We start from the raw sequence: 22,174 nt of genomic DNA on the forward strand, positions 1-22,174 counted from the left end.
TTGCAAAAGCTTACCTTTCTAGAATCTATTGCTGCATACATAATGTCCATCCAGCCTTTGAATGTTGCCTGTTAAGTGGACAGACATAATGTGTGAGAAAACAAGCTAAACACTGGATATCAAAGAGGAGAAAACCACAAGACATGACAGGAAATGTTGCTCACCACTTGCAGGAGTGCCAGGTATCCTGCGCCCACATTGTCAAAATTGATCTTGACGTTTTTCCATCTGACTTCACTGTAGTTTGCCTTAATGAGTGCAAGACACTCCGTTTTGTTGTTTACAACATCGGGTTCGAAGTACTCCTCAGATGTTTCATTGAAACAGAAGTAATACTTTCCAGCAAACAGGTTGACACCCATGATGCTGAAGATGAGCCAGAAGATGAGACACACCAGCAGCACATTCATGATGGAGGGAATTGCACCCACCAAAGCATTCACTACAACCTAAAGAGAACAGCAAGGAAACAGAGCCGCTGTAACTTTGCAATCACACATCAGCTGCACAGAGTTGTTCACACATAAGAACATCGACACACACATACATATGTGGAAATGCACATTCTTTCCCTCCATTAGCTCTTGGTGTGTTGCCTAATATCTTGGCACAAGATGAACCCCATCACAATAAAATACAAGGGGGTGTGACAATACTGTCAGCTCATGGTTCGGCACAGTGTCATGAGTTATCATGAGTTCATGGCCAACTCAGCTAGTTTTATTCCTCCCAGTAAGTCACTCTTAAAACACTGTTTTTCTGATCAGTTTTACTGCAGTATGTGAACATTTTTTACAACAAGATCTTAATCTATATAAAATCAACTGACAAATAAAAAACTGTAGTTAAAGGAGCAACATATAAAATATGGCCACCCGTCAAAGATAATTCCAAATACATAGGGGGCGGCATACCGCCAGAGTAACCACTAACTGCTTTTCACTATGCTCTCTGCTGTATCTTTGGCTGTAGCTAGCCTACCAGCAGCTGTTTGCTCAATTAGCCGTACAGCTAGACACCGTGTTACGACTCGAGTCAGGCAGACATGCAGCCCGGAGCATTGATGGGAGTATTTATGTTTACACCTCAGGCAATGGAGCCAGGTTCTCAGCAGCCTCTCTGTGAACACGGATGGACTGGGACCAACGCAGCCTCCTAGACCGACGCAGACCAGCTTGACAACAGGGAATACTCTACCAGTGTTATTAACAATGGCTCCAATCAGGACCAGTGAAGACCCTTTTATGAAGAGGTTTCAAGAGATGTCCTCTGTCCCATTTTGAAGACAGGCAGCTGTCTGCTGGGGCTACAGTGCCGGCTTTTGTGGCAGGCAGCTGTGTAACATCTTTGATTTAACTAATGACGTACATAAACAAATATTAATAAATAGTTCTGATGCCAACTAGCAAGATGTTTAATCGTATAGTCGACTAATCACGCATATCCCTAATAAAGATTGGAGGTGGGGACAGGAGAGATGTGAGGCAGAGAGGAATGAGAGGGAGGCCATCAGAGACGCAGCAGGAAGCCAGAATATTTTTACATCTAACGCAGTGAATTAAGGATTTATTTTCAACCAAACCAGATTTGGTGAGTGTGGACAAACAACCTTTTTATGAGTTTTGTTTTGTTTCTGTCGAGTCTGAAGTGTGTTTATGACAAAGCTCTTCTTTGTTTGGCAAAAGCGATAAAGTTGAATTCAGAAAGTAGCAAACTTGTGAACCTCACGGCTTGCATACATCTCCCAGCTGAAACTGCAAGAGGTTGAGACCATTGCCTCTTGAGGTACAAAGTGGCATTACTAGACCGGACGGCCAGGGCTAGCTGGTTAGCATGCTAACTCTGCACATCCCAATATATAGACTTCTGTTACATATCTGTTACTTCTTCATATTGTGATGATAATGTTAGTAAATTTTAGTGTTAAATGTTAGTGTTTTAAATTTACATTCTGGCCATATTTTACACTTTGCTCCTTTAAGGTTATAAGCTTTCAGCATTTTCATGCAGCAGTTTAATCCGCTGACAGTTCAGTGTTCATGAATAACACCTAATTAATTTTCAGCTCCACATTCATATCCAATTTTTGTAATACCATGTATTGTGCCATGATGTTTTGTTACACTCCGATAAAAGGCAATTATTCTTTAACTAGATTCAAATATTATACATGGGACCATATAGATCTATGAATCACACACAATTATACTGTATGTTCAACCATGTCAACAACTTAGACTGGGTTGCATTAACAAATATAAATTAATTAATCAATTCATTAATTAATTAACCTTTTTTATTCATTGATTAGATTAGTTCTAATCAGAATTTAGCTAAACTAAGTTTGAAACGAGAATATCCAGATTTTGAATTCGGCAGAGCTTTGTTGCAAAATTTAAAAAAAAATCTCTGTTTACCATTTCCATGTTTATTGATGTAAAGCAAAATTAAAGAGTCATTTGTCAGGACCTAGTGAATATATTTTTGCCTGAGAACTAAAAAGTTGAACAAATCATTATATTGTTTGCTAGCTATGCTAAAAAGTTGATAAAATGTTATTGCTAACTAGCTTATAAGTAACAAAAGGTTATATTGTTTGCTATCTAGCTAAAAAGTTAATAAAACGTTATTGTTAGCTTTCTAAAAAGTAATTTAAAAAATTACACTGCTAGCAATCTAAAAAAAAGTGAACAAAATGTTACATTCTTTGCTAGCAAGCTAAAAATTTAGTTAGCCTAGTTAGCTGAGAAAACTACATCATAAAACTCAACTGGTTTGAGTCTGTCCCTTAACCTCTTTTGAGGAACTTATTTTTCTCAAGGCATCTCAAGAAGTTAGCCATTTTAAAATTTAAACATCACCAAGAGCGAGTTTAAATTAATACCGGATCATTTTGTAAACTGGAGTTTAAAGGTTTGGGGAAACAGAATTGAATTTGATCTATGTTCAGAGTAAACATTAAACGGAGGTTTAAAGAGAGTTATTTCATCACATTTTAAGCAAGTTCAAAGATTTGGTACAACATTGTTTTCAGTTAAGACACGATTTGATCAGATTTAAAAATTAACCTGTTGCTGCAACCCAGCCTTAATGTTAAGAAACACACATTGCTGAGTATCCCTAAGCAATGATGATGTATAACTGCTACAGCATTACAAATATTGCCAAATGAGCATATGAGTGTGACTTATATAAACGAATCTGCGCTGAAGCAACATGAGCATATTGGAGGAGATAAAGCCAGCTTAAGGAGGACGCCATATGAATGTGCATTTCCAAACACAGAGGAGCCATGGAAACAGAAAGCCAAATAAACCAAAACTGTATAGGCAAACATCAAATGTTTTCTTTTCATTTTAGTGTTCTACCTAAAAATGTAGAGACAAAGCATCCATATGATCAGCTGATACAACTACTGCAAAATGGTGATCATGTAAATCATGGTGATGACATTCACTGAGGAGTGGTGAGCAAGGATGGCGAGGGAGGGGGGGGTATGCAACCAGAAGTTTATTGATCTTCCAGTGTGACAATGCCAAAGCCAAACTGTGATAAGATCAGATAACGGGACACTTGAGGCAGAGGGACAGTCAGAGGATGCTGAGCTTAGACACTGAGAAGATTTGTTTTTTCTGCCCAGCAACAACCAGAGGCTGATCCAACCCATCACACACTGAAATAATGATTCAGAAGAACCCAATTATTATTGCAGAAAGAAAATACATCTTTCTCAGGTTCGGTACAGAGCCCCCCAGGGGTCACGTGGTATCTAAATTACTAATGCTGAAATTCTACACACAGTTAAAGACAGATTAATCAAGTGTGCATACTGTAACACTGTAAAATGAACATGCACACGCAGTTTAATTAACAGGCACAAATTTCTTTATCAATTCTATAATGTCCATCATATGACAACTGGGGGGCTCTATAACTCAGATACACTTTTATGTTTTTATCAGTTTTGCTCAGATTGCCTCAGTCTACATTAACCCTGTCCTGTGATCCAGTTCAAACACTTTGTGTGACGTTTCATACCAACCTCTAGTTGTTCTCTCAGCGGGTACTTAACACTTCAGAGCTGAGTAGTTATTATAATGTGCTGCATCATTCAGGTCAAAACACCTGTCATTGTAGAGTGTTTCATAAGGCATATTTTAAGGTGTTTTGTTAATATTTCTAATGGATAAATTACTGCAAATTGTCTTAACATAGCACTAAATTTATATGAAATGAAATATGATAAATCAAATCAGATGTACTATGACCATCTGAGATGATCTGCATCCATGCAAAAAAAGCTTCTCATTGATAAAAGCTACAAAGGATTCCCCTAATAGAGACATTTTAAAAAATCTTCTATATTGCCATTTCTAGCATGCGTTGATGCTTTTATTTAATCGGCATGCAGAAGGACCAGCTGCCTGGTTTCTTAGGTCTTACCCTCATCCCTTCAAAACGTGACAGGGCCCTGAGGGGTCTCAAGGCCCTCAGTGTCCTGAGTGACTTAATCGGGCCTAGATCGGAGAAGCCCAACGCATTAGCTATAAGGCTGACTATAGACACCTACACAGATAGGGACAGAAGGAGAGGGAAAGACAGAGGCAAAGGAAGAGAGGACCCACATAGTTAGAGGGGATATAGAGAGAAAGGTGGGCCCTATATGTACTGGCTGAATGGTTATATACAGATATATATAAGTACACATATAGTTTCCATATGTGTAAGTATATGTATCTATATACCATAAGGTTAAACAGGGGTTATTGCAATAGACAAAGGTCAATAAAGTGCACGTGACCCAAATTTTCTTTTTTCTTTTTTTCTGTTTGTTTGCTTATGTTTGTGTTTGGTTTAGTTTGGCAAGCCAGTCTAGCGTGATAACCAGCTTTACAGCACAGTGAGCACACCTGGAAAGAAACTTGTGGTTGACACAGTGAGAGGGAGAGAAGATAAAGAGTCAAACAAAGGGAAAAAATTAGAGGAGAGATGTATTCACAAACACTAAATCAATGTGACACAATAATATACACACGGTACACAGTACAAAACAGTACAGTTTCCACACCAGAGAGCATCTCACTTAAAAGAGGGGAGAGAAAACGCAGAAGGTTGAGGACAACTTTCAGGGTTAGAAGAGAGAGGATAACCTGTGAAAGTAGGAGTCCCAACACAGCACACAAACCTTACCCTGGGCCCTCACACACCGACCCCTCAGTCCCTCTCGACAGCTGCTCAATGTCTCTCTTAACTTAAAGAGAGACACAGTTAGAGGTACCTGCTGTGAGAGAGAGGACAGGTCAATATTAGGGTAGAGACTTGCATGGAAAGTCAGGATAAGTTATGTGAACAACATGTGGGCCAATTCAGAATATACTGTGATTTCTACATATTTTAGGTTTTATATTTGAAAATCACTTATATTCAGACAGAAACAGGCATTGTGGTGATTAGTCACTGAAAGGTTGCACTGAAAGTTGGGGTGCGTGCAGGGGTATTTATTTGTGCTCGGAACACAACCGCTGTGACATGATCAGGATTTTTCTGATTCACTGGGTTTCTCGTTACCAGCGCTCTCTCACCTCATTCGCTGTGCGCCTTGCACATGTACAACTCTGCACTCACTCTCTCCAACACACAAAAACCACAAACACGAAATGAAAGACGCTTCTTTGTATTGCTATCTGTAGCATAAACTGCAAGTCAGACCCAGACATGGAGCCGGGCACATGAAATAAACAAACCAAGGACACACCGTCTGGATAGCATACAGTTTCAGAGGTATTACAGGCTGACTGTTGAGCAGTCCGATCGCCGGCTAGTGATTATAAGAGATTACTGGTGTTTCACCACGCCTGATTCTGTCTGAACAAGGCTGAAGGAGTTTGACAATCACTGGATACAACCTGGAGAACATGATTTTTCTGTCGTCTATCACAGGCTGTATCCAAATATGAGCATTCGAACAATAAATGGGGGAAATACCCAGTGGTTTAGAAAGTAGTTTTACTTCGGCTAAATGACTAACACACAGTGTAGAAATACTCTGTTACAAGTAGAAGCCCTAAATTCAAAATTTTACTCAAGTAAAAGTATGTATGCATTGGCACCAAAATTGCAGAATTTACAATAAAACACTCAGTATGCAAAACAGCCCATTTCAGAATAATAACTATAATATTACTGGACTACAATTATTATCACATTTATATGTAAGCATCACTAATAGTAAAGCTGCTAACAAAGGTAGAGGTATCTGTATTCTTCAATGGTATCATAATTTATTAGTTGATTGTTGTTAACTATTAGTTATATTTTGTATTAATCTGAATCTGTAAAAAGTATGTTGTAACTATAGCTGTCAAAGAAATGTAGTGAAGCTAAACATACAAGTGTCTTAAAATAGTCAAAAAGTCTCAGTACTTAGTTACTTTTCACCATTGGAAATAAGTCTACTGGAAATGTTGTTTTCATTTCTGTTTCAGAGGAGAGAAGCCAAATCACACAGGTTGAAGGTTAATTATTTAATGTCCTATGATTTCTCACTTCTTTTGGTGATAATTAGAGTAAAAAAAAACTTTTTGTTATTTACAGTGTGTGGACAAATGAGGATAAGCATCACATAACATAATGCATTACAATACGACACAGCCATAGAATATAGACTGAGATCTAAGGAATTAACATAGTTTTGGATCAACAGCTACAAACATGCACACAGTTTTCTTCCTGCTAGTGTCAGGGTCTGAGGACAGCACTGTCATGTCTGCTTGTCCCATATAGAAATGGAATACAACCAACAAAGCATCTGAGCTCCTCTGATCAATGTATTTGCACTCGCCGCAGGATGTCTTGATTGGACAGATGTGTCCCAGTGAGCACTTATAAACTAAAACTTAACAAGCACCTGTGTACTGTGACAGTTGCCAGAAACACAAAAAATCAGGAGCAATCATACATTAGTGCATCCGTGTCACATGACATCACATGATAAGGATGTTGAAACACAGACAGATTGAAACCTTACAGTCAAGGACGATGGAAAACTAGTGGTCAAGGGATAAAGGACTACTTACCTAACAGCCAATACATGACTTAGCACAACATAAAACACATAATCAAATATGTGTAAGAGGATTAGGACAACAAGACAGAACCAAGAAAGTTCTCAGATTAATTTTAATATTCTGAGAAAAACATCTGAATTATAAGAAAAAAGTCAGAGGCTGTATTTGAAATTGATCAAACACTGATTAGGTCGTGCACAGTGCATAGTAGCAGATACAGTAGCATAGTATTTCTTTTAGCACTTATTCACTGCTCGCCATATTGGCATACTTGAGTCCACTATATAAAAGTGCACAGTTATTTACACTTGGGAATTTAAACAAAAATACAAAATGGCAGACACAAAATAGTGGACTATGCTATATAGAAGTCAAAAGTCAATAATTTTGACACTGAAAGATGCTGACTCTTCCCCAAAATTATGACTTCTTTTCAGAATTCTGAGATAAGACTTTTTTCCCCACGGTCCTATTCCTCTCCAGTATATGACAATACCACAACATTTAAAGACACCCTTAAATGATGCCTTTAAGTTCCTGGAAAAGTGTAAATTTCTGGAAAGCAGTAAATATTTCATGGTGAGTTCCTCATTCACTGGTAAGTATGAACAAAAAATGCCCTGTGCTTCAAATACAAACACATCTGCCTTTCTCTTCTGAACTGATATTCCCTTGGCTGCCATAAAAATGATCTTATGCTGTTTTATGTCCCACCTCACATTAAGGGTACAGCCCATGGATGTATTAAGAACAAGATACCTGATGCAAAGATCACACCAATTCAATCTTATGAGAATTTCTGAACTGGCGCATATGCCAAAAAGGTTTTCCTGCTTTCTAGTAGGGTTTCTCCCACTGGCCCTTCCCACAAGTGCCCACTCGGCCCATAGACTTTGCATTGTGATGATGTCATCGTTTTTTAAATTGCTTTTCTCAGCTCATGGAAAGTTTTAGAAATATAAAACCTCCATTCTTCAAAAATTTAGAACAGAAAGAGTAATAATCGACATTGTTTGCAGTTCGAGGTGTGCTGTCAGCAGTTTGACATCTTTTTTAGAATACTGGCTTATGGTGATAATTGGCCACAGGGAAATTTTTCAATACCACAAGTGGCGCCATATCTATGTTCTCCTTCATACATCCATGGTAAAGCCAGACAGAACACGGCAAAGCTACTAACACTTTCCACAATCAGCTGATTGTGGAAAGGTCAATCATGCTGTAAATGTTTAAAATCATTTTACATTTATTTAACCACAAAAGTCGGTTGAGAACCAATTCTCATTTACAATAACGACTGGCCAAGAGGCAGGGCAAATACAAATGCAGTTTAGAGTATAAAAGTGACATTTAGAGTGAGTGTTGGTGATGCACGGAGCAGGTTAGGACATCCTCATTGGGAAAATATGAAAGAACCTGATGTTTGCTTGCTTGCTCGTTGGCATCACTTCAGGTTAAGAAGAGGTTTTTGTCCACTATGTTGCCTGCCTGTTCCTCACTGCCTGTTAATCCCATCATGCTCAACACAAGCAATTACAAAAACTATGTGAGGCAGCAGCTTTGTCTAGCAAGCTATGTTCAATCTGGCTGTATTTTGAGGAAGTAAAAAACCCATTTCATGGGGGCTTTAGGCATACCATGTAATGAATATTCTCAAATACAGACACAGGAAGAAAGTGAAGTGTGAAACTCATCATGCACAAATGACAGAAAAGGATAAACCATATGTGTGCAATAGTAACTGTGAAGTGGGAAAGCACTGAATGACTCAGCAGTTCAGAGATAGACTGGAACTCTTAAACATAACAGTGTTTATACATATTTACTGTGTCAGGGCTGCTGCTGTCATGAGGCCCAAAATTTCAAGTGGTAGTGGCAACCTGGTAATGATAAGCTATGACAATGACACTGTGAGAAAAACACAGCCCTCTTATCAGTTTTATGGTCATATTACATTATTCTTCCATGATTTAGTGCTTATCCTTTTAAGGGTCGTAGGGGGCTGGAGTCATACCACCCACGGTCAGCTGGGTTGTCCACTTTTACAGTCTAAACTGCTGTGAAAACGAACACATTTCTACACCACACTGACTTCATAACCAAACCATTTACAACAGTACAACAGTACAACACATGAAGCTGCAGCATTTTGATTACTGTGTGGCCTACAAACCACTGAAACGAAGCCTGGATGTCACATAAGAAATAAATGAAATCTACGCCTTAAGCTATGACCCATTAATACTTTGTCATGGAACATATTCATTAACATGATAGCCTAATATTGACTCTTTCTACTCTGTGTTGTAAATAAAAACAGGCTTTTTTGAAATGGTGTCTAATATTTTTTTTCTTCTTTAATGGTTATTGACCAATGAGGCAATCTCTCAAATCCATACCTTCCTTTGATGCTGCAGTCTAAAAATATCATTATGACTCGAACCGAATGACTTGAATGAATGACCTTGTGCAATTTTATACTTATACTTAAGTACACAACAAAACAGTATGGGAATGTACTTACATCTACAATGAAGAAGTCCAACCAACACCAGGCGTTAGTGAAGTACTTGACGAAGCCGTAGGCCACCCATTTCAGCAACATCTCCAGGATAAAGATGTAGGTGAATACTCGATCAGCATACTCCAGAATGATGCGGACTGTCTTCCTCTGCTCAATGTACACATCCTCAAAGGCCTAAAGAGCACCAGAGAATTATCACATAGACGATGGCTTAACTTACCTCTTTCAACATTTACCATTGATATGTACATGATATGCACATGCTGGTGTTGTAAATGAGTAAACTGTGAGGTAAGCTACACCTTACAGCGTTTTGTTTAGCGTTTATTGTTCACAAAATTGATAGAAATGACATGAAATCTATATCAACGAATACTAATATCTATACAAAGTGTTTTTAATGTCACTGAGGAATGGCTGACTTGGCTTTTTATTGTTCTGTTCATCTTTATATTCTATATTGTGTTATATTTTTAAAGCACCCGATGTGTTTTGTTTTGGAAACTAGTTCATAAAGGGCTTTTTTGCCAAGTTAAACTAGACTTATCATTCCCCTCAGTTCTTCCATTCTCAAGCCTGTATCCATTCTTCAGCACATAAGTGTTCTGAGTTGGATTCTGCCAGTTCAAAGGTTGGGATATTACTGCACTTTGCTGTCCATTAGATACAATCATATCATGAGCAGTTGCAGAGGAAAAGCTGGAGATGATCTTGCTTGTGCACATCCTCATGAACTCCTACATGTTTTCTATAGTCAAATTCAAGCACTTTTCAAGAATTTAAGGTGCATTTTCAAACTTTCTCAGCACCTTACAGCTGTAGTAAATTATATACAGTATTAATATACATCTGCAAAATGATTATTTCACTTCTTTATCACATTAAATCAGATGGTATTGTGCTATAAACAACCAAATTTATACTTCATGGTAGCATTCCACAGAAGGATGACAAATTAAAGGAAAACACAATAAAGTTTCATGTTTCAAAATGTGTCATCTGTCTGCAAGTATACTTGATATCCTGTACACTGGCTGAATGAATATCCACCTTATTTTATTTCTTACAAGGTTCAAGCAATTTATCCAAAATCCAAGCACTTTCCAAACCCTGAAAACAGTACATTAAAATTCAAGTATTTTCAGTGATTTCCAGCGCTGTATGAACCCTGCACATTTTTCTTCTCAGTTCACATCCTACATTTGCATCCCAATGTTGTAAAGCACTGAGTAACTTTGTTTCGATATGTGCTACTTGTGGCATTAATATGTGTTCATGTGTGTGCATGTGTGTGCATGTGTGTGCATGTGTGCGCTTACCAGGGCTCCACTGCTGAGCAGGATCATGAAGATGATGAGGGTTTCAAACCAGTTGTGTTCTACAATCAGGTAGCAGGTCTTCCTCAGGAACCACCAGTGTTTCCCCCAGCCGTGAGTGATTGGAACGTCGCAGCACTTGTATTTGGCCACACACTCTGTGCAACAAATAAAAACACAACTGCTAATATACACAGAAGAGGGGGATGCATAATACTGCAAAGGGCAGGATGCAAAATGTACCATAGTGCCATTAGAATAGTACATACAATGTTAATAATTTTCCTGTCTGTTCATTGTTATTATTTACCGCCACCTACCATCTGTCCAGCAGGCGTCTGGGTCAAGGTATTCCTCCACTACCTCCACCACTGCCACCTCCTCCACATCAGGCTTGATGTCTATTGTGCTGCCCTCAGATGAACTGGTGTCATCCTGTTAGGACAAACAGAGCAACAAAGAGATCAGTTCAACCTCTGGCTTACTCTCTGAACATTACAGGCTCAGCAGTTACATGATGAAAGCATATGGATACAGCACAGTGAGGGTACATGAACGCCCCTTTGGGTTTATATGCATGACATGATTTATTACTGGAGGTATACATGTTGTAGCCATGTATCGTGACCCTGTCGCCACCTATTCTGCAGTTATTAATAGAGCCACAAGAAAGTAATTAAACTTGACCAGTGACTGATTGCATAGGTAATGATGGTTGTTGCTATACATGCATAATACTTTAGTTGGAATCAGTTGCATTGCTGTTTTATGCTTTTAGCATGTTTCTGCATTGTTTTTTTTTTGTATTGTTTTGTGGTTGTTCTGTGTGTTCCAAAGCCAATAAAAAAAGAATAACAAATGCTCCAAATATGAATTTCAGAGTTGTAAGGTATAGTAAAGAGGAATGTGAAATCTCTCATTTTTAGGCATTAAAACCGTGGCCTGGTGAAGTTCACCTGTACCAATGAATCATGTCACATCTTAACAATAGGTCAAGGTGAGGCAGGGCAAACTAGTTAAACACCAGTATAACAGCAGCCTTATTGCAATAAAGTACACGCACGCTTGCGCACATGGAGACACAGACACTCAGCCAATTCAATTCACTAGAGAATGATACTGCACTTTATGATCTTAAGTCGTCAGCAAAGGAACTGCATTCGCACTCTCTTCTGCTCCCTCTCTCTTTTCTCTTTCTCTGTACCAAACAGCCAGATGGATCCCTGCTCCTCTGATTGGCTGTTAGCAGCTCTGTCTGTGTCTGCTCCCCGCAGTGTACCCCGTGGCTGGCTGTGGTGCAGGGAAGATTGTTGTGTGGTTGGTTGAGGGAGCCCAGTGGAATATAGACCTGGTGCAGGTACAGTAGTGACGCTGCTGCATTATCTCCTTTCTTCCTACTACAAACCAGGTCAAGGTGACCCACGCGTCAGACTTCGCGACAAGCTTTGTGTCTGGCTCAACCTTCTTCCACATTCACACAGTATGTTTTTTCTGTCTGTCGTCTCATCAGGGCTGCCTTTGTCTCGGCCTGTCTGCAGGGTCAGCAGCACTTGTGTCTAAATGGATGTTCTGAAATGTCAGGTAAACTAAATGTCTTTGGTGTGGCAGCTCAGACTGCTTAATGGATCAAAAGATGCCACATCGGCACAAACAAACACGCACATTTACACATGTAAAACTAAATTTCTAAACTTGTAAATAAGTCGCTAAAAACAAGGACTATCACAGCTATGGTATATCTCTGAATTGGCCCAGATTTATCATTAACAGTGTCTAAAGTAAAAACCACCACATAATAACTTCATCAAGCAATAATTGACCCAAGCTATCTTCAAATTGTTAAGCAAAGACTATGGCTGTCACAATTACCACAACTTTGAAATACCTTGCTAGCCAGCTGCAGGGAATGGAAAGCAACCACAAAAACAGTTTGCCACTCACATGCACAATACAGGTTGAATGAATGAATTAGTGCTTCAGAACATTAAACAAGCAATATGCGGGCAGTAACAGTTCAAGCTCAATGATGTTTCAATACCAGCTTTCTCTGGCTTTGACTTCAAACTTGGAAGCTGTAAGTTTTTCCATATTTTATGTTTTTTTGTTTATTTTGTAGGGTAACCTGTTGAACTGTCTGTTAGCATGTTGTGGCTGTTGTGGCTATTCTCACAGGCTGACACATTGTTGGACTAATGTTGTAATATTAAAGGACAGTCAAGAGAAACTGTGTTAATGTTAAAGCTACTACAAGGAGTTTCAACTTTTCAATATAATACTGATGCAACCACATGACCTACCTAAGAAAACAAGATGAGACGATTGGTTATATGTGAAAAGGGACTGGTCAAAAGGCAGGATTTCATTAACAACTATGACTAGCACTGAGCAGCTAGCTTGCTCAGATCATAAAATAAAATTGGGCAGTGAGTTGAGAGCCATGTTACACTTAGCAATACTGCACCAAATTACTTTATTTATCATAAACAAAGTAATTTGCAGAAACAAAAATATGAATAAGAATAAGAATGGTATGCTAATGCTGCATACCATGCTTATTAGCCAACCTAAATAACTGCAGGGATATTTTGTCACTGCAAAAGCCCTGTCATAGATATCACCACTGCCATCTCTCTGCAAACATCTCTTCCATTCTCACACTCTTACTAGTTCTTGTTACTCACATCTTTACTGTTCTCCACATCAGATTCACTGCTGAAGTCTTCTGTGTTGAGGTTTTCAAAGTCCGACTCGCCGACAGCGATAGGAACACAGACAGTGAGGTTGGGGTTGTGAATGAAGGACATGTAGTCCTCATCAATCATATACTTTCCCACACTGCTCCCGATGCCGCTGGTGGTACCATTGCCATTTTTAGCATAGTCCAGTTCACGGTTGATGTCCACTGTGTGGTTTGCAATGCAGTTGAGCTTCTTCTCATACATTTCGTCCAAAGGCTTCTGTTCATCCTCTATGGGCTGCTTGTCAAAAACAGAGAGAAAATTTGAGCCATCTGATAAAAACACACATTCATATGACAACAGTTATAGTTTCAGTTATTAAACAACCAAGAATTGGTTATGCATAGAGATGTTTTTTATACGGTACCTTCTTTAGCACTGTAGCTACAAAGAGCCGCATGTTGACCTTGATCCAGGCAATCCCTGTCTTAATGCGGGCAACCGCAAGCTGCAGGTTGTTGGGCTCGCCATCGTCATCTGTCGCAGCGAGGTTGTCTGCGCTGAAAGAGCTCAGCAGCAAGGCCAGGAACAGATTCAGCACCTTGGATAAAACAAACACCACAAATGCTGGAACCAGTCTACTCACACTACATAGACGGTTCACTGATACACTATGTAATCTTCATCTTTTCTTACCACCAGGTTTCCGATGACCATGACCATCATGAAAACGATGAGGCACATGCTCTGTCCTGCCACCTCCATACAGTCCCACATGGTCTCAATCCACTCACCACACAACACTCTGAACACGATCAGGAAGGAGTGGAAGAAGTCGTTCATGTGCCAGCGGGGCAGTTCACAGTCCTGGGCGATCTTACACACACAGTCCTTGTAGCTTTTGCCAAACAGCTGCATGCCCACCACGGCGAAGATGAAGACAATAATGGCCAGCACCAGGGTCAGATTACCCAGAGCTCCCACAGAGTTACCGATGATCTTGATCAGCATGTTCAGGGTGGGCCATGATTTGGCTAGTTTGAACACTCTTAACTACAAGAGAACCAGGAAACAGGATTATTCCACAGTTATTCATATTAGGACAATGATCTAAAAGTGGCTGGATTTGAACTGACTTATATGTATTAGGGCAGGTTCACACTAGGGATGAGTATGATTAGTTGACTAAATGATTCAACATTGCTACTTTTGCTAGTCGGCACCAAAAATACTAGTTGATTAAACTATTTATTAGTATTTTATTATTGTACAATGCCAGTTAATTATTGCCTCTAAGATGTTATGCAGCCGCCCACCAACATAAAACCAGCACTGTTTGAAAGTATTTTAACCAAATCAATGGAAATAAGCTTGAATGTAGGCTTTGTCAGGACAAACTGACACATAACCACATAAAAACATCCAGCACATGCATGTTAACCTGCAAGGAAACCGTTCTGCTGGTGTTAGCACTGCTAATGTTAGCCACAGTGGGTAACAGCAACATTGGCTGCAAATAAATGATGACATCGTTTGTAGATCCTGCTCTGATCCTGTTTTGAAAAGATAATACATTTAGCAATTTGTTGCAGTGTTTTGTAGAAAAAGTGTATTATGTTCAAAGTGCATGCTGCAAAGTGCCACACGTTTCACCAGCATTTAAAATATGGTTTTAATTATTGAAGAATGTGATTAACGGCTTCAAATGGCTCCTAATAAACGCAGTATTTTCTAGGGCCTTTGACCTTATAGATTAATAAATTGTGCTATGATAGCTGTTAGACTAGTTGACTAGCCTTAATAAAAAAAAATGTTTAATTGTGAGGGAAATTCATCGCCAGGAAAATTCCTCGCTCACACCAGCCTTGTTTAGTCCAGCTGAACCAAATCCTGAAACATTTACCCCCTTGGTGCAGTTTGTTTGGGTTGGGTTGGGTTGAATGCCACACTCAAACCCTGGTGCACTTAACAAACAACCGGTCTGTGGTTCGCCTCAAAGGGGTTGTCTCTCAACTCTGGAACAGTTCATTTCTGGCGTGAACACCATTTGAACTCATCAGAGAAGCATCTGCCAGTTGTTGGGCGAATAATTTAACATTTCTACCACATGAATTGTGTTTCTAATTTTTTAAACTATGTATCACCCTCTCACCGGTTCGATTCAAGAACTGAATCTTTAGGTGTGACCCTGTTCTTAACTTCATTTTAAAGGTCATGTGAAGCAAATGCACTGATGTGTATGCCATTTGGTCTGGCACAGGCTCAAAAATAGATATTATGAGGGTTAACGGTTTTATCAGTCGCTTTAAAGGTTTAAACTCAGCCTTAATTATGAGCTTTAAAGACTTAATTTGATGATAATAATTGATAAAATCAGTGGAAATCAGCATTATGCAAAGTTTAAGAGTTAAAAGATGAATATTTTTTTCAGCCTGTATATAAATGCCAGAAGGGTAAAACAAACGTTGACATCCCTGTCTCTACTTCCTTCCACTTACCAATCGGAATGACCTGAGCACTGACAGACCTTCCACATCAGCCAGTCCCAGTTCAACTAAACTCAGAGTCACAATGAAGCCATCAAAGCAGTTCCAGCCTTCCTGGAAGTAGTAATAGGGATCCATGGCTATCAGCTTGGCAAACATCTCCCCGGCAAAGATACCTGTGAAAACCTGCGGACCCAAACAGTCACTGTAAATCTGGATTAAATTCACAATTTTTCTACATGATGACATGTTATTAAAGGTTTATATTTATTAAAGGTGATGTATTTCATGGTGAAACAGGGATGACAAGGGAAGATGCAGACAGTGATGGATGAATCCAGCATGTAAGCCAATGGGATTTCAGAATGGATTTGCAATTGCTTTATTGGTTGGACTATTAAGGTACACCTACAAGTGCAGAACAATGATATCATTGAAGATAAAATCATATAAATATCAAATAATTCAGCTTTGGAATAGGCTTGTGAAGATATCTGATTAGAGACTCACTAAAAAGATATTTCACTGGGACATTTTGCATGTTCATGCCAGGGCTAATCCTTATTTTATTTGAACAATTTGTCATTCATTTTCCAGAACAGATTACTTTGTAATATTCAGGAGATTAGGAGCAACATCTTTACCATGTATACAGAAAAATGGTCTGTTCATATATGGTATAAACAAAAATGACTCAAAAGGAATAACTATAGTGTAGAACCTTATGCAAGGTTCAATTTAAACAAAAGACAAAAATCCTGATGTGTTATGTTCAGGAACATTACTATTAGCTGGTTTAATGACACTCCAGAGGAGGACAGACATTGTTGTGTGAGCTTGGTGAAATTTAGAATGAGGTTCACTTTCTGTTTTGGTATCATGCCTCTGAGGACATTAGGGATAAAAAATGTGATCCATCAATGTTGATTTCTTTTGGCTGGATGATCATTAAAAACTTGAGTTGTGCTTTAAGGAGGGAACCTTTTTTTGTATCAGATTTCATTTGCAGAGCAAAGAAATAAACTATAATTTTGTAATGAAAAGAAATGCAATTAATTGTTTGAACTTTGCAAGAAATCAGTCAATCAAAGTAGTAACAGATGATTGCAGTTTTGTTTCAGTCGGCTGTGACTTTATAAATTCTGACTTACAATTTGACAAAAAATGTTCAATCTCTCAAATCCCTGTTAAAAAAAAGCTCCAATGATAATGTTACAATGGCACTACAAATATAAAAAAACAACAAAATTTCAAATGCTTTCCTCATTCTGAAAGTCTGAAGGGAAAATTGCGTGCAGAACAAAAAAAAGACTTGCTTGCATTGCATTTTATTGGATGTAGGGCTGATTAAAAATGGATTGGGATCTGCTTAGAGTGAGGAGGACTCTTCTGACAGGGCAAGGTCAAAGAACGGCGGCACCATGTTCTAGCAGAACCCATACGGAGCTGTAGTATTCTCAGCCTTTCCCATATTGTCCACCCAACAGCTAATCATGTGCCCAATCAGTGCTGCAGAGAACAGCCAATGATTCATACTGCACCATCCATCACGCCGATTCCTCTGACTTCAGTTCCTGTTTCACTCCTGACAGAATGCCAATCCCTATGACCTCATTTCCTGTCTTAGTACTGACACTGTGCCAATACCGCTGCCCTCAGACAGCTGTGCTACAGTGGTATCTGACAGCAAGGGCAGAGCACAGACAAATCAAAATTTCTGCTGTACATTTGGTTAATATGTACTCTGCCAAACTAGGGTTGACTACAGATCAGTGGCAGGCCTTATTATCATGACTGCTTTTGTGTGTGTATATGTGTGCGTGTATTTGTGTGTAGGGGTGTGTGTGCGTGTGTGTGTGTACAAGAGAGAGAGAGAGTTAGAAGAGTTCAGTACAGTTGAGGTAAGCAGGATGCAACGGAAGCAAGAGAGTGACCAGCAGAGTGGGGGGTGATGAGAGTTTGGGGAGCAGGCTGGCTGGCTACATTAAAATGGAAATAAATCTTTAATGAGACCCCATCAGAGTCCTATATATATTAAGTGTGTGTGTGTGTATTCTTAAGTGCACATACCAAATGATGCATTGATGCATTGGTTTAAGGTTATGTAGGTGGGGCAAACTGAATCCGCACTGCTTTCTGTAACTGCTGAAAGATAATGAGGTTTATGCAGGCATTAAAACTTGAAAAGCAGGGCTGTGTTGTCGATAATGAGATATTTGGTCAAAAGTACTTAATGCTTAAAAATTTTGTCGATAGCCCCAGCCCTACCATATTATACAGTGGGAACCTCTTTCCCGTCTGTCTGGATGAAAATGATCACTATGAGCAAATGTTTATTCTAACAAATTTTTTAATATTCCTTTAGTAATCATGCAGATTACCATCTAATTGACATTTGTATTAGGGATGTTAATGGCTGACTGACAATTGATTAATTGCTCTGCATCTTATCTGATGTTCAGTAATATGTAGGCCTCACCATCTTTATGTGTTACATAGGCTATGTAGTGTGGTCAGAGAATTTGCAATATGTCGCTGTGGAAATAAAGCTTTGATGGGGAGAAAGAACTCATTTGGTTTGGTAGTTTTTGTAATTATGTTCATGTTTATGTTGATTAATTGATTATTAATGTTACCAGTGTTAGATTAAGTGCTTACAATCTGCAAACCTAATTTGTATAATTATTACATGAATATATAGTAATCAAACAGAGAGCTTCACTATGAATTTTATTGACTGTTTCAAAATACAGTTCAGTTGTTTCTAATCCTTTTCAGATTATTGTACAAATTAAATTATTGTAGGCATTGTGTATAATTCAAATATGCTATAATACAGTACAGTACTGTATATAAAATGAAGTTTACTGTAGTTTTGCTGCTGCATCTCATTGGCTTGTGTTTGGCAGGTTGTCAGAAGCTTTGAGGAGCCTACGTTGTTCACTGAGAGAAAATTACTTTCTTTTTTTGTCATGAGCACACAGCAGCAGCCTCCAGGTGGCAGCTGAAAGTGTGCAGGTTACTGCAAGGCAAAATATTATGGGAGTTAAGTAAAAAAAAAAATTGGATTACAATACTGTCCCCACACCTTGTCATGCATCACAAGACCCAAGCTTTGAGATCCATATAAATGGCTGATCATGAACTGTGATCATGATACACGGTTTCCACTGTATGATGTTTTTGGATTACTATTGCTGTTTCATTAATGTATGTGTTACATTTTACTGTAGTAGATGTTTAAGGGCTAATTTTAGCTACTTTATATATTGTTGGGTAGTTAATTCTACAGCAATGCATCATATTACATAAGATTATCATATGTTTGCACTATTTGAGAGTTTATGGTAATCTTTATGGTAAGAAAATGTTTCTATCAAGATATATATCATATATTGTTGCGCAGCCCAAAAACCGTTTTATTATTTATATGCCATATCGCCCAGGCCTCTTACAAAGACAAATGGTGGTGGTATGAGAAAGGACAAATTAAGAATTGTAGTTTCTCACCAGGTTGCCTGTTGCCAGGACCCCCTCGAAGTGTTCAGTCATGGGGTAGTGCTCCATGGCCATGAAGAGGGTGTTGAGGACAATACAGATGGTGATGGCCAGGTCAACAAACGGGTCCATGACAATCAAGTAGACTATGTGCTTGATCTTCAGCCAAAAGGGAAAGCATTCCCAAATGAGGAAGACATTGGCAAACCTGTACCAACAGGGAGGGCACTTCCTCTGAGACTCCTCCAACTCTGCAGGTCAAGACAGAGAAGAAAGAAAACCAAAAAGGGTGAGAAACACAAATCAGTTAGGAGTGAGTCCCTAAATCATGCAAGGGATTTTTTTTCCTCCAAATTTATTGGACAATAAACTTTCTGTTGAGTAACACCCAGACACCCAGCTCCCTTTAGTTTGTGTCACTATGCCTGTCAAGACAGATTGCAATTAAGTCCCGCCCACACTGAAGGGAAAAACAATTGTTCTCTCTCCACTGACTTTTTGCATGAAGACATTGTTTGACATGCTTAAATCAAATGTTTTTAGCTAGCTACAGTCATTTTGTTAACATTTCAGCCCTTGGTTGCCTATTGTGGCACCGATCACATTTCCCCTCCGGTAGGCGTGGTCTTCATAGTATGACGTGTTACGTTCTTGTCTCTATGCAGTTTACAGTGATAAATATGTCAGATTTAACTAAATGAGATTGACAGCAATTTTTGAAATACTAGGTCTTCAATTCCACAGAGAAGTAAAGAAAAGCAGCTTCTCATTTCTAGCTGATGACCGTGAACCTGACGATTAAAATGAGTCACGCCAGCAGATTTTAAAAGTGAAGCAATTGCTTCACCACCTTGAGTCAGCTGAGAGGTCCATCTCCAGCTGACTTTTTAAAGTTTCCATCTGACATATTTTAAAATGAGAACCCTGTAAAATGGACTAAAATATGTAAAATTACTTAATGGCAGCGTACATGATGTATCATTAATGCTAAAAGACAAGGGCTAAAGCTACATTTCAGCAAACACTGGTACAACAGACAACAGAAATACACTAATTAGGGCCAGGAAAAGGAAATGCAGGGATTCAGCAGACGTTGAAACAGTCACACAGACAGACCAGCTGGATCGTGATTCCCCCAGGAAGAGAGCCGGGATATGAGCTAAGCTACCCCCGCTTAGACCAAAGAGAGCAAAACAGAGAGAGATGTGTCGTTGTTGGCCCACTTTGATTATGCACCAGCCCACATCCTCCTCCTCGAACCCCATATAACACAGTTTGACCCCTGGGAATAAACCCTGAATTTGGCAAATACAGTTGTATGTTACACAGGTTTGTCTGGAGGTGACGCTGCTGCAAGTAGTAAGCTTGTTAGTTGGACATGCTACCATTTGCAGATTATGTTAGAGCAGATATTTGCTTACATATCTGCTCATGTGTTTTAGGTTTTTGAAAGAGGACAAAAAGACACCGCCCTCCAGAGTCATGAGACACTACATATTACTCTTCTTAATGCTCCATGCACATTGCTTCAAAATGTAGAGACATACAAAGCTTGACAGGCCTGCGGTGCCAAGTTACACTTACTAATTTACGACTGGACAGTTGCTGTTTGGGGGAGGGACTTGCAAAGTTCAGTGCAACATCTAGAGCACAGCTGGCTTGAATTGTGATCATATCTCAGTTAAGTGTAAATTAAATGCAATTCAAAGATGGATGGAAACATGTTAAAGGAAACATGTGCTTTCTCTGTACCCTCTATCAGTGTGTTAGTGACAACGCTCATCTGACTGTTGGCACGGTCTTTTCCTTTGAAGGAGGAGTTGAGCTGATCCACAGATACCATGAGAGAGCCAGAGTGCTTCTTCTTTATCTCCACATCAGTAGTCTGTAATAGACACAATGTCACTCAGAGAGAGTACTCACATGAATGCATACTCACAAACATCACACATTAAAACTCATGCTCTTACGCTATCTAAATGATACATGATCCCGTAAGTCTGCTCAAAAGACGAAAAGCTTTTTGCATCAGATCAAATGTATTTACAATGTACTATTCCCCAAAATGATCAGATTTGTCCAATTTAAGCATTTCCTGCAATATATCACACATTACACTTCAGTTTTCACACTGTAAATTCTCAAATGGTTGCTTTAATTTACCACAGCTGAGGGGAAAACCAGGTCTTTATTTTTAAAACAAAGAAGTATTTCTAATTCCCCTGATTTCTGTTTATTATAGTTTCATAGGCAGTCATTATGGAAATACTGGCTTTTGTTTGAGAATTTACAGTATACTCTTTAAACCCTCCATTGTGTACTGTGCATAACATAATGAAACTACAACGCCTGAGTGAACAACATTAAACTGCATGCAATGGCATGCTGGTCAAGAAACAGAGGGGAATTCAAGACATTTGCTGCTTCACCATGCTACATTTTAAGAGAGAAAAAGGTAAAAGCAGGTAGATTGGTTGAGAATTAAAGAAGGGTCTACCATGCTAGCTAGAGAGAGGAGAAATCATGTTATAGAAGAAAGTTTGAGATTTGTTCTTGCACCATCCAGTGGCTCTGGAGCAGAAGATAAATGAGAAAAGAGAGGGGT

The 22,174-nt window shown here is 39.0% G+C and overlaps 1 protein-coding gene across 2 annotated transcripts in view; it reads right to left on the minus strand.

Moving 5' to 3' along the window:
* Positions 1-22,174, minus strand: part of scn8ab (sodium channel, voltage gated, type VIII, alpha subunit b) — a 65,526-nt gene that overhangs the window by 5,092 nt on the left and 38,260 nt on the right. Inside the window, exons 13-24 of one of the 2 annotated variants that reach the window (XM_084732775.1) lie at positions 21,322-21,454; positions 19,582-19,820; positions 16,084-16,257; positions 14,282-14,638; positions 14,013-14,186; positions 13,589-13,885; positions 11,228-11,342; positions 10,911-11,065; positions 9,592-9,765; positions 4,444-4,566; positions 165-449; positions 15-68 (exon numbers count right to left, since the gene is read on the minus strand). In XM_084732775.1, coding sequence (XP_084588901.1) covers positions 15-68; positions 165-449; positions 4,444-4,566; positions 9,592-9,765; positions 10,911-11,065; positions 11,228-11,342; positions 13,589-13,885; positions 14,013-14,186; positions 14,282-14,638; positions 16,084-16,257; positions 19,582-19,820; positions 21,322-21,454 — 2,280 coding nt within the window. The remainder of the gene's footprint in view (positions 1-14; positions 69-164; positions 450-4,443; positions 4,567-9,591; positions 9,766-10,910; positions 11,066-11,227; positions 11,343-13,588; positions 13,886-14,012; positions 14,187-14,281; positions 14,639-16,083; positions 16,258-19,581; positions 19,821-21,321; positions 21,455-22,174) is intronic. The other variant, XM_084732765.1, reaches the window with a different exon arrangement.

The sequence above is a fragment of the Lutjanus erythropterus genome, chromosome 2 (genome assembly GCF_056507025.1).
Source record: "Lutjanus erythropterus isolate fLutEry1 chromosome 2, fLutEry1.hap2, whole genome shotgun sequence".
NCBI lineage: Eukaryota > Metazoa > Chordata > Actinopteri > Lutjaniformes > Lutjanidae > Lutjanus > Lutjanus erythropterus.